Here is a 14,535-nt window from a genome sequence, read left to right on the forward strand (position 1 = left end):
TATGGAGTTTTGGTCCATATCACCCATCAGCCCGAGTTGTAATGTTATGTTTTTTGTAGTTTTCTTGTTTATTTCCCTGTTCTAACCTAATTCCAATGATGCTAAGGTTCAATAGTTTTATTTTCTTTCTATTTCAAAGTAACCTCATTACAACAGTTACATTTGTTCATTACCTTTGGTTGATTATTTCTGTGTGAATAGACACATTGAATCTGTTCATTATTGGACAAATTATTAGAATTATTGGCAACTGTTTTAACTCAATATGAAAATAACAAAAAGTTGAAATGGAACATTTTTAAATGGCCTTAAATTTAATAAAATGATATTTAGTATTTAAACTGGTTCATTTCAGAATAACATTGATTTATTATCAAACATTGAGGTATGAAAAATAGATTCCTAACCAGAATTGGGAATAACTGAATGAGCAAAAAAAAAAAAAAAAAAAGTGATGTTATGCTTTCTGGGTGTCATTCCTCAGCAAACGGAATATATCTATGAATAATTTAACGCTTTGAATAATAATCCATCGCTAATTCCTCTTCGATTCAGTTGAATTGCCTTTTGCTTTATCATCTCATCTCTATCGTTCTCTTCACATACGTTACATTGATCCACTTCACTTCAGCAGGACAAAAATTGAATTCTACACTGGGCTTAAATTGACTGTTGATCGAAATCAGTCAAATTAGGCATCATCTCATAACCTCACATTATTCGACTGAAGGATATGCATAAAAGCAGCTGATTTTGCTCAATAAATGTAATTTATTTTAAAATGCTTGGTTAAACCATGGAAAAGTATGCATGTTATCAGAGTACATGGTGTACAACACAAATGAAATGGGAAAGCAGGGTGTGAGAGTATGTTAGAGAGAAAAGAAAAATGATGCTTTCACATTTTAGGAGGAATTCAACAGAAATGTTGCCAAATAAAAGACTTTCTTTGGCTAAAAGGAAAGTAGTCTTGTGTAACTCAAGGACAGAGGAGAGAGGAAGTGCAGCTGTATCTTACTCAGGCTACACAGAGGATTAGTTATAGTAGATCACTATGACTTCACCCCGTATGCATCATCAAGTATAAAAAATATATATATAAATAATTCACAAACGAGAGGTGCATAGACTCCATCTTAAAGAAAAGATAATGGAGCTAAATGAAATAATAAAGCGTGCCCGCTCTGCTTTTTTCACTAATCTTGTTTTGCAAAATAAGACAAACTCCAAGGTCTTGTTCAATACTATTGAAAATCTTGTTGCACCCTCACCGTCCCATGTGTCTGTACACACACAGGAGGACTGTAACAATTGATTTTTTTTTTACTTTTTTGTAAACAAAGTACAAGACATCAGGGCTAGCATCACTCCTCCCTTGTTTTTGATGTTGTCTGTCTCACTTTTATCTGACTCTGTTCCCAGCTTCTTTAAACATGCGATAATAAACCCCATTCTTAAAAAACCTATAAACTACTGACTCATATCTAAGCTTCTCTTCATGTCTAAAATCATAGAGAAAATGGTTGCTAAGCAGCTAACCTCATACATGGAACAGCATGATTTTTATGATAAATATTAATCTGGTTTTAGATCAATCCACTCCACTGAAACTGCTCTTCTGAAAGTTTCTAGTGACGTGATGATGTCACTGACTCTGGTCGTTACATAGTTTTAGTTTTACTTGATCTGATGCTGCCTTTGATACAGTAGATCACAGTTTACTGGTTGATCCACTTACATCTGAGATGTGTTTTCTGGTGCTGTTCTCCAGTGGTTTACCTCTTATATTAATAGAAGAACCTTTAATGTTACTATTAATGATGTAATGTCTAATATGTCCAACCTGTCATGTGGAGTAGCCCAGGGCTCTGTTCTGGTTCCTGTTTAGTTTTTATTGTATCTGATGCCTCTTGGTCGGTTGATCCGTGGTTTTAAAAATGTGTCTTATCATTTTTATGCTGATGATATCCAGTTGTACTGTTCCTTTAATGACTTTTTATCTGAGTTCTTAGATTGTATATCCTGTATCAAAAACTGGTTGTCATCAAATTAACTCCAGATAAATTATAATAAAACACAAACTCTGATCATCTCTCCTGATAAAAAGATCCTCTGATTAAAAACTTTTGGTGATCTGGGCTCATCTGTTAAAACCAGCCTCAGAAACCTTGGGGTTGTGTTTGATCAGTCCATGTCTTTGGAGGGTCACTGTCATCTACAGACTAAAAACCCTAATCCTAACCCTAAAGTCATCAGAAGCCAAAAATTCATGTGTCAATATTCAACTGGATCCACAAAGCATTTTCTCATAACTACACAAAACACACCAATACATACAGTACTGTACAGGGTTATTCTACCAACCAATCACAAATGCTACAGTGAATACAGTTGTAAATGTGCAATCTTATTAAACCAAGAATGTAACACTATACGTTTTCTAACTAAAAGTCTCAGTGAACTCTTATTTCTGATCTCCTCTCACAGTAGCAGAGCACACATTAGCTAACTCTGCTCTTTTCCAAAGTGCCAGTGCTAGCAGGACACAGAAGATATTCTGACAGAGTATGACAGGGAGCGCTGCCCTAGTTTGTTGCTTGAAGAGGCTCTGGGGTGTGTGTGCATGAGCATGTGCATGTGCATGCTCAATGCTAGGTTTGCATTTGTCCAAACATGCTGGTTGAGCGCTTACACTGTTTAACTGTGACACTCAGTCAGATGCAGACGAATGGGTCCCTCCACCTGTGTGCCATGAAGTCCTCAGAGTCAGAGGGTAACACACACACACACACACACACACACACACACACACACACACACACACACACACACACACACACACACACACACGCACGCACGCACGCACACACACACACACACACACACACACACACACACACACACACACACACAGACAGTGTAAATCAACATTTAACACTATTTAACTATCATTGTATCTGTTTTTGTACGTTCACAGTAGGATTTTATTAGCCTGTCAATGATAGCCAGGCTAATTTATGCCAAAATAATTGCAGTAGCAACTGCAACAATACAACTGGACACCTTACAGCAGAGGTATAGGCAACTTTTATCACAGCGGAGCCACATAAATGTGTTTGTTTGATCAAAGGATCACATGATCAACGATCATTTCATATTAGCATAATGAGCGATCTGAGTATTAATACAGGAAAGAACAAATCATTTTAAGAGTCATTTTGTGTGTTTTTCTGTTATTCTGTGTGTGTTTGTTGTAAAGCATTTTATGCATTTCTGTAGTCCTTTTGTATATTTTTAATGTAAAATATATGTTTTCTGGAGTCACATTGTGTATTTGTTATGTGTCATTTTGCATTTTTGGTGTAATTTTTGTGTATTTCTGTTGTCGTTTTGCTTGTTTGTTGGTACTGTGGGTTTGCGGAGTCATTTTTTGTGTTTTTCTTGTCTTTTTGTGAACTTTTGTTGTCATTTTCTGTAATTTAGTATGTTTTTCTGAGTAATTTTGTGGATTCCTGTTTGTCGTTTTGTTCATTTGTAGTAATTTTGTGTGTTTTTGGAGTATTTTCTGTGTTTTTCTCTCATTTACTGCATTTTCCTGCAATGGTGTAATTATTTGTGTATCCATTCTTGCTCTTGTTTTGTGTATTTTTTTGTGATTTTGTACATTTACTTTGGGAGCCGCATTAAATTAGACCGAACGCCGAATGTGGCCCCCGGGCCGCCAGTTGCCAACTTCTGTTGTACACACATTAAAAAACTGCATACAATCAACACAACGCTATATGAATAAAAGTTAGTCAAATTGCAATTGAACTTTAGTAATTGAGAACGTAATTGTGACTGCTTATAACCAGTAAACAAAAATAAAGTGCCTTGACTTTTAAAGCATCTTTCTGGCTTTTCTTTTCTCAAACACAGGGCAGCATGTTCCCATCTTTGTGGGACTGTTGGTGGTGATAAGTGGCCCTCAGACATTTATAGCTGTCACAGTGGTTGGTCACAGGAAGTAAATTGGACCGCAATCTCAGTCGACCTCAGCAGCGGAAAAAAGCAATCACATGTCGTGCTTGGACAAGTTTCAACTGTTAATAGCATACTGTAACTAATACACACACACACACACACACACACACACACACCCTGCAATGTTTACCAGCCACGCAACCATGATGGATGTTTATTTGTCTGCCTCAGTGTCTCTATTAAATCAAACTTAACGAATTGGTTCGTCACAAACATAAAAGTCAGTGGTTTTACATCAGCTTGAGAAGAAAAAAATAATGACTAAGTCCAGGGGCCAAATACGGATAACTTTGATCTATTTTTGGGCCGCAGAGGTTGGGAATCAAACAATTTCAACATTAGTGCTACTTTGCATTTCCATGTATAAATGATATAAAAGCAATAAGTGACAGGTAGTGATAATATTCATTTAATTTGAGGAAATTTAGTCAAATAATTTAATGATTGAGCACGATTTTGGAAAAATCTGGTTTCTTTCAACAATATGAGAGTAAAAAAAAATACTTCCATGGTGTTATACAAGCATATTGGTTTCATATCGTAGATCCCGGTTAAGGTTGTCGATTGATCGGTGCATTTTTATTCATAACCTACCTTTTTTTTTTTTAATTTTAATCAAATGTTGTGTATTACTGGCATATATTTTGACTTTGACAATAAGGTAAACCACATGAAACTCAGTTGTGAAATGAGTATGTTATGATTAATGTTGCCCTGACCAAGATGGCCGCCACGTGGGCTTAGCAGGCTGCTACAGCGTGCTGACATATCTAGACTTCTATAAAATATCTATGCTATACACCACCTTTTCTACAGAGATCATCCCCAGAAGAACAAAGAGATTAATGGCAAAGAAGAAGAAGAAGAAGAAGAAGAAGAAGAACAAGAACAAGAACAAGAACAAGAACAAGAAGAAGAAGAAGAAGAAGAACCCTAACCCTATGGCCATAATCGTGCAGCCCTAACTGACTGTGATAAATGGGTAAATAAATAACATTTTCTTAAATCTAATCAAAATCAAATCGTGGCAGATTTTGTGATTTCAGGAAAAAAAATCATTATGAAAATGGTGATTTACAACTTTACTGTTTACTATTAACATTATCAATATAGATTATTGGTATTAGCTGTTATAGACCTATTGTAAGATATGATCATATTAAAACGTCCTGAACAAAGAATCTTGATTTTATTTGGTGTCAAACTGAGAAATAATCTGTGTTTAATTCACAGCTTCCACTGACACATTAACTCATTAATGTTAAAGCTAATGACACATTAGCTTTAACTAGACTTTTAGACACTTTAATAAAACCCAACATCACCTGCTTAGACGTCAGTCACGTACTTTATTTAACCTGACAGAGGTGACAGTTTTCACATCTGGATCTTTCTAAGGTTGGAGCTGAAACAGGTACAGTAATTAATTACTGTACTTACTTGTTGCCCCCATGCTAACAAGGGTTAGCGGTCAGATGTGGACAGAGAGACGAGTGATTGGGTTCTGTCTAATCTACGAACAAACAGCACAATATCCCAGTGTTAATATCCCAGTGTTAATAATCCCAGTGTTAATAATCCCAGTGTTAATATCCCAGTGTTAATAATCCCAGTGTTAATAATCCCAGTGTTAATATCCCAGTTAGTGTTAAAAAAATAATACAACAGAATGCAGTGTTATCTTAGAACCCAATATAAACAGTGACACTATTATAAGTAAATCAGGAGTGTCAGTATAATTAGGGCCCGAGCACAACGATGCCTAGGACCCTATTGTAGTGCACCTAGTTTTTATTATTATCATAATTAATATTATTCTTACAAAAAAAGTTTTTGAGGGCATGAACACGTTCAAAAACGCATTATAGGACAGATAAAAAATGTGATGTTTTGCGGGACTTGCACATGTGAATGGTACTGTAGAAAGTGATGATGTCAGAATTCTTCAGTGTACTGAACGACTATTACTTCAGTACACTGAGGATTTCCCTGTTCTGGGTAAAAACTGTTATTTCTTTCTACCACAACAGGATTCTCACCAGGAGTTTTTCACAGCATAGGGGGATCGAGTGAGCATGAAGCTTATGGTAGTTATTAAAAAAAAATGAGTTATGGTTTAACCCAATCATCATTCATAGTCATAGCGCCACCTATTGGTTAAAGTAAATCATGTATTTGTACAGAACATTGCAGGAAAGTTTGTGATATAATCCTGAAAATGATCAGCTACGTCTCAACACTTTAACATTTGTGCCACACCCCGACATGCAACACGCCTCAACGTGCACCACGTCATGACATGCGTGTGGTTGTGAGAACCCGTTCAACGCTGATGGCAGATTTCATTTATTTTTTACATTTTGTGAAACTCCCAGTGCTAAATTGATTCTCATCAATATGGCATTTTTTTTTCTGCAATAGTTTTACATTTCATACTGGGCAAATATTCTGCATTATCTATTCATAAATACGCTGCTACCTGTAAATAACTCCTACCAAACAGTCCATCTTACCTTAATTAAAGCTACTTTTTTATATTCTTCTTCTGTTGTTTTTATTTTTAGTTGTGTGCACTTTAAGGTGAAGCCAAATCATTTTGTTTGTTTTTATACATGTTTAAAAAAATGTGGAATAAAACACCCTGAACATTAAAACAACACAGTGTTTTTTTTTACAGTACTGTCAATCGAAAGCACAAGAGGTCAAACTAAAGGCCCGGGGGCCAAATCCGGCCCTTTATGTCATTACAATTTGGCACACAGAAAAAAGTATTAAAAAATGACAGAGAAAACATGAATCATTGCATAAATTACAAAATATTTAAATTGTAGCTATCTTCCAAACCTTCCAAATACACACATTTAATAAAAGGACAACATTTGCTATATTACATGACTGATGTCTTATTGTATTGCAAATTGTTTAAATTACTACAAAACTGGTTGATCATACAGGGATTTATTGTTTGGATATTGTCAACATATTTTTAAACTGTATATATCAGTTATTTGTGGAAGTGAAAACTAGGGCACGTTAGTGTTAAAATTGCATTTTATTTATAACTAATCTTTGTCCTACTTGAGCTGTAACTGGATTTGGCCGTATACGTAATCTGAACATTCAAAGCACGAGAGAATTCCAAGGAGCAAATGTTTAGAAAATAAGATCTGGAAGGAAGTAAAAAAATTATAAAAAAAATAAATGTAACAAATAAAAGGTCAGGAGGGGTGGGGGGGTGGGGTGGGGGGGGGGTTGGAGGGGGGAGGCTGCAGTGCCTGTCAGGAAGTGATGTGAGCGTGAGGAAAAAGATGAGGGGAGCACGTAGTGGCCAGACGGTGGTCAGGGCCCAGTGATCAGCAGTGATTTGAGCAGCAGTTAAGGGCTTGTTCTGGGGGGGGGGGGTCAGCAGGAGATGTGGGAGCCCACTTACATCAAAGTCTCACTATAGCTATCAGACACAAGGCTGCCTTTGATGTGTGTGTGTGTGTGTGTGTGTACGCGCGCCCATTTGATTGTGCGTTACTTCCGTTTAATCAGCTTAAGTTTTAAAACTGCTTTAAAAAATCTGATTCATTATGAAAATAATCTTAAGGTGCAGCTCTACTTTGGACAGTAGTTTATATATATATAGATATATATCACATAGTTGATAATGAAGGATATGAATAAAGTATTCTAAAAAAAAATTGCTATTGTAAGACCTTTGCCCATAAAACACCATCGGATTCAATTGAACACACAAATATCTAGATTGATCACACCAGTAAAGATGAAATAAATGTGATTAGTGTGTTTTTATGGATCCTCTGCCCCAGCAAAGCGCTGATAGATGGTCGACTTCCTCTGATTGCTTTCTACTATATGCCCTTCTTTATTCCCCTTTTCTTATAGCTTGTGTTTTTTTGCCTTCTCGCTTTTTCTCTTGAGACACACACGCGTGAGGTGAGGCCCTCACAGCACAATCATTCTCTGTCACTGCGTTATATTTATGACCCAATCTATCAACCAGATCCCAGGATATGTGACACCATTCTCTGGACCAAGACTACCAAACAACCCCCAAGCCATACATTAAGAAAGGATAACTGTGTGTGTGTGTGTACAAGCTAGTCATCCATTTGTGTCGGCCCGTGTGAAGCACATATAGGAGCCCAAATGTTCCATGATGACTTTAATGCAGACATAGGCAACTGGCAGCTTGGGGGCCACATGTGGCCCTCGGTCTAATTTTGTGCTGTCCCCAAAACAAAATTGTAATTCATGAGGTTGGAAGTTATATGAAGCTCAACATGACACATAAAACTCCAGAAACACACAAAATGATAACAAAGACACAATAAACAACCACAACAACAACAACAACAACAACAAATACAAAAGGACTTCAAAAACCCATAAAATGCTAATGAGAAATTACAGAAAAATGCACAAAATGACAACAGTGACACAAAAATAAAATAAACACACACACAATGACTCGAAAAACACACTGAAAGGCCACAAAAATTCACCATATTGATAAGAAAATAGACAATTATTTCAAAAACTCACAAAATGTCTAAAAATTAAAAAACAAAAACAAGAAAAACCACAATAAAAGATCACAGAAACAATTTCCCTTTGTTCCTTCCTGTATTAATGCTCAGATTGGTCATTAGTCTTAATGCTAACATGAATGTTCATAATGTGGCCCTTGGATCAGACAATTCACATTTTTGTGGCCCCTTCTCTGCTTTAGTGGATATTAAACGTCCAAAATCATACTGAACATGCTAAATAAGGTTAATACAGTCAACTGCTGATGTTACTTTAATATTTTATATGCAGATCATTTACAAAATTAGGATGTTGTGCTGAAATGATGCAAGATTGTGTTGTATTAGCAATGTTAGCCACACTGCTAAACCCTGGTTTAACAGAAAAAATCCAATGGAAATGCATGATATGGTCCCAAAACACTATATTTAAAACATTTAATCAGTTTTGCATGAAATCCTGCACGTGTGTATGATTGTAGTAGTGATGCTGCTGTGATATGTCACCAGATAAACTGAGCAGTCATAATAATCCCAACATAGTAAAAACACACTTCAGACGAAGCACAGCATAACATAATCACGAGATAAACCGTAACACGTAGCGAACAGGATTGAACTGTGGACGGAACTGAACATATTAGCTTGTTTGAAATATGGTGTGTAAATGCATGATTTATTTATTTATTTATTTATTACTTGTCTGCACATGTAAATGCATGATTTAAATAAAGAAAGAGGGAAAAAGAAACTAGTCAAACGTGAAATCTGTTTTTCCATCTGTTTTCTGCGATCCAAAAATATTGAAGGCCCTAAATCAGAAGTAGGCAACTTTTATCACTGATCTGAGCATTAATACAGGAACGAACACATAGTTTTATAGTAATGTGTGTTTTTCTGTTATTCTGTGTATGTTTGTTGTTGTCTTGCTCATTGTGAAGTATTTTGTGCATTCCTGTAGTCCTTTTGTGTATTTTTCCTGTTGTGCGTTTTTTTTGTAGTATTACTGATGTCGTATTGTTCATTTTTGTAGTAGTTTTGTGTGTTTTTGGAGTATTTTCTGTGTTTTTATCTTGTCTTTTACTGTATTTTTCTGCAATGTTGTAAATCTATGTATTTTTTTATGTATTCTTCTGTCATTTTATACGTTTACTTTGGACCTTATACGTTAAATTAGACCGAGGGCTGCATGTGGCCCCCGGGCCGCCAGTTGCCTACGTCTGCTCTACATGTAGTAGCCCAATGCTAGCTCTCTGTGAGATAATGTAGGAGGTAACAAAGAACAACAAACATCAGCAAGGAATGAAGAAACCAAAGCCACAAAAAAATGGGGTGGGGCTAAATCTGAGTCAGTCAATCAATCAATCAATCTTTTATTTGTATAGCACCAAATCATAACCAATGGTATCTCAAGACACTTTACAGTAGAGCAGTCTTAAGGACGGACTCTTCATTTAATGGATACACACATATGCATATATACGTATATACACATACATCAACATGAACTGAGTGAGCAAAGATGGAATAAGAGAAGAAGAAAACTAAAGCAGGAGGAGCTGTTAAGCTTCTCTCTGATGGGAGCGCAGATCTATATCCTCCTGTCCAAGGTCATGGTTATTACATGGGAGCAAAGCAATCTCTTGGACCTACGCACGCGCACACACACACACACACACGCGGAGACACGCCTCCTGAGGTATGGCTCTGCCGATAACTACAAGCAGCCATTATAGATTAAAGCAATTAAACTAGATGAGACCTTTGACCCCAGCATTATACCACAGTCAGGATCCTGTGTGTGTGTGTGTGTGTGTGTGTGTGTGTGTTTTACATATGCTTGCCTCTGCACAAACTGCTCAACCTCATCGTGGAAAACGGAAGCAAAAAAACGTGATTCACTTTCTGAAACAGGACAAAAATCTATCTGACCCGTTACGTTTTTCTCTATTTATTTATTTAAATCAGGCTCAAAAAGTTATGGAAATGCATCAAAGGTGGTTGAACACAGACATGAACATTGAACATAAAGTCAGTAAAATGATGGTCTATTGTTCTATGAATCTGTGATAACCACATTTATTTATTCATCTGAATAATATCCACTGTTATCCAGGAACGTTTACTATTAAAGATGGAAATCCTGGTTGTAATCACTAATAAAATGTGTTCAAAGTGACCAAAAATTTTGGAAAAGGTGGTGAAATCGGATTTTAGAAACCAAAGAAAATGGTTAAAAGTTGCAAATTAGAGTGGATAAAAACAGGAAAATATGGTCAAATGGTTGAAAGTGTCAATATTGGTTTAAAAGTGGCAGAAAAAGTAGGAATAATTAGTTTAAACTGGCAAATAAAGGGCATGACAAATGATTAATGCGGTTAAATTGGCAAAAATAAGCTTTTAATATTGTGAAAAGAGGTTAAAAGTGACAATAATGGGTCAACATATATGACATTAGGTGGAAAAGTGCTGGAAAGGGTTTATAAGTGCTGAAAATGTGTTGAAAGTGAAAAAAATGCAGAAAAAACATTGAAATGTGATGTAAAAGTGTCAGAAATGGGAGTAATGTAGCAAAAATGCTTTAAAAGAAGCAAAAATATGGAAATAAAAAGTGATGAAAATAGGTTAAGTTTGGTAAAGCTGCAGAAAAAATGGGCACAAATTGTAAAGATGCTGAAATGGAAAAGTGTAAACTACACGGCGATAAATATCGGCTCAATTCCAAGGAAAAACTTCATGCGTGAATGCATTTCCCATTCCATGAACCAAGAAACAATAACAAACCACAGCGTAGCTTCATCTCTCAAGTATCTGCTTTTTTTCAGTAGTTATGCTTCTTTCTGTGGTGTTGTTCTCATAGTTCTGCAGCACAGTTGTTTTTTTGTCTTTTGAAGACGGATTGAGGATATAAATTAAGAGACACGAGGGATGAACAAAATTAGAAAGTGGTGATTGCTTCTCCTCCTGTGTGTCTCCGCTCAGGGGGAATGAAGAGCAGCAGCATCATTTAAAGACGTCTGCACTGCTAGCATGCAGCTAGCTAATGACTAATTTAAAGGTAGGGTCAGAACAGCTAAAAGTAGCAGGAGAACCTGAGAGCATCACTCAGTCAGTGGATAGGTTGGAATGCACAAAGAGGAAGTGCTGCATGGGCTCCCTCTGCTGGTACAAAAAGACATCTTTAACCTTGTGTTTTTTTAATTCACTTATTTTTCCAACACCTAATATTCGACTCCATCTCCTCCACATCTCAGCGTTCTCACTGCCAGAATAATTATTTCATTTTTTCAGGCAGTTTTCCAAATTTCACTAAATGACTCCCAACTGCTGAGTTTGTAGTAAATGCCAAGCAGTTTTGGAGCAAATCAATATCTCTGCTTGTAACCTAATCTCTTTAACAGTTTAACACCCCCAGCTTTATTAAAGGAACTTAGAATCTCTCCTTTCATCACACGCTTTGTTCTGGGATTTCTAGTTGTTCGTTAGTTAAACTCTACTATTATCCTTAAATATTAAAACACATTTTATCCTTAGGGTCAATCTGACCCCTGGGATATTTGTTGTTTGTTGGATCCATAAATAATCCCTTGATAATGAAATGTATTCATTTATCTTGAAAATCTTTCTTCTAAATTGTTTCAAATGAACTAAAAAATATTCCACTGTGCACCTGTAGGTGTGGTGATGTTTTATACAGCTAAAACAGTTCAGGGTCAAATTGACCCCCACGTGCAATATGTGTTTCGCACATTGAAAAAAATATTTAAAAATATATATTTTTTTAAAAATGATCATTTCTATGCTATATCAACTGTACCAAATGAATTGGGAAAATACGTGAAATATGAAGCCAAAAAAGGGGTCAAATTGACCCCAATGATAATAGGAGGGTTAATAGATTGTCCTGTAGGCCATCCCAGCCTTCTGCAGGTCTACAAAGCTTAAACAGCCCATTATGGAACGGTCTAGGTGTGTTTTATACTGGTTTGTACTTTATACTTTATGCTGGTTTGTAGGTGATCAAATACTTATTTTATGCAATAAAATGCTAATTAATTATTTAAAAATCATACACTGTCTCACAGTTGAATACCTACGATGGAAATGACACACCTCTCCAGTCTTTGGAAGCAGGAAAACTTGCAAAATTGGTATTGATACCAAATACTTATTTCCCCACTGTATGAGACAACAGGAAAACATGGCAAAGGCCTAATGGTGCCAACGAGGCCAAAGCACATGAAGTGACAAAGGAACGGTCAACCAATGAGACCCAATGACGCCCCATGAGCCCGGCTCACCCACATATCAGGGGATGGAGACGAGGGTTGGTGGAGCAAAGAGCATCATCCTCTGCTCCACGTTTATCTAAAAAACCAACACTTCATTCATTCCATCGTTATTAAAACTCATTCTGATAAATAGTCCAACAGTTTCTCACTCATATGGAGACGACTTCTCCTCCAGAGGCTTTGTTTCACCACTCAACTCCTCCGGGCTGTGACACACATTCTGCACACTGGAAATCCTTCCTTACACCTCATCTGACTCTATATACAGTATAATCCAATACAAAAGCATGGTGCAGCAAAAAATACACAAAATTACAAGAAAAACACACATTAACAGAAAAATACACAAAACAACACAAATATTTAACAGGACAACAAAAATACACAAGAAAACAAACAAATTAATGGGAAAATACACAAAAATACAAAAAAGGAGGAAAAAAACACAATAGGACATTTATGAACAAACAGTTGCACAATATGTGCCACTTTTGACTTTGTTCTACTATATGGGACAGCACGTGTGAGTGAGTTCTGTAGTGTGGCTGGTTTAGGGGAAGGTCTGTGTTAGGACACTCTCAGTGATCATCTAACGGAGCTTTTCATGATGTTCTGAGAAGAAACGAAAGCCGCCACTATTATTGGCTATAACACACACACACACACACACACACACATATATATATATATAGAGACAATATTAAATAGGATGATTGTATTTGTATCATGTGTTCTCTGATTATGTTGTGGGGTTGTTTATATTCTGTATCTACACCATGGGATTACAGATTAGTGTTTAGCTAAATCCAGTGTATTTACAACTTCAACTGTACATTAAAACACACTGTCCCACTCACATAAACAAATAAATACATATTGTAATTTTCTTTATCGTCAAAATAGAAAAACCTGCTATATTTTGAAAACTCGATATATTGCCCAGCTCTATAATAATCCATCCATGGTCAATTGGAAAAGCAAGAAAACAAAAAACAGGAAATCTGAGTTTGTAATCGTAAAAAGAATAAATGGACATTTTACATCCACTATAGAGTCATGAGGAGTTAGTAAGTGAAAGCAGAGGCTAATCCAGCCTTGCATCGATGTTAAAACAATAACTGCAGCAGCAGCAGCAGCAGCAGCAGCTGTGACAAATCTCATCTAATTGCAGCTTGAAGCAATGGAGAGCAAAGCAGACCAATGCATTTATTAATATTATTATTATTATCACTGTGTATAATACAGAAGAGCGATTGTTCCAGGCTCGTGTTGTTATATAGATTTATAAGTTGAAGTGAAACGTTGAGTCGTGCGCAAATTGCGAGGCTGAAAATCCAAATTCAATGTTAAGAAAAGAAAAAAGAAAACTGTAATAAACACTTTTCTTTCTTTCTTTCTTTTCTTTTCTTTTCTTAATGCATGATTAATGAGCAGCACTTAGCGCAGAACCGCCTCCAACTCATCCAACTCTGTCCCTGAACGCATCTCACTCACCTTCATTCTCAGGGTAATTCCGTAAAGAAACGCACGGCGACAAAACGCAAAAAAGCCAGAGTAGCAGCAGCAAAGAAAAGGAAGGATAGATCCACAGGACACTGGAGGATGGAGCCATTTTTCAGGCTGCGCTGCGATCTGGATGCATCACCGTGTCCGATGTTTGAGTCTGTGAGAGAGAGAGAGAGAGA

General features: G+C 36.4%; 1 protein-coding gene across 2 annotated transcripts in view; it reads right to left on the reverse strand.

Moving 5' to 3' along the window:
* LOC114479144 (ephrin type-A receptor 3-like) overlaps positions 1-14,500 on the reverse strand; it is a 137,381-nt gene extending 122,881 nt beyond the window's left edge. For both annotated transcript variants that reach the window (XM_028472661.1, XM_028472660.1), the window contains exon 1: positions 14,345-14,500. In XM_028472661.1, coding sequence (XP_028328462.1) covers positions 14,345-14,462 — 118 coding nt within the window. In that variant the 5' untranslated portion in view covers positions 14,463-14,500. The remainder of the gene's footprint in view (positions 1-14,344) is intronic.
* Between the last annotated feature and the right edge of the window lie 35 nt (positions 14,501-14,535).

Source organism: Gouania willdenowi, chromosome 17 (assembly GCF_900634775.1).
Source record: "Gouania willdenowi chromosome 17, fGouWil2.1, whole genome shotgun sequence".
In the NCBI taxonomy this organism is placed as follows: Eukaryota; Metazoa; Chordata; class Actinopteri; order Blenniiformes; family Gobiesocidae; genus Gouania; species Gouania willdenowi.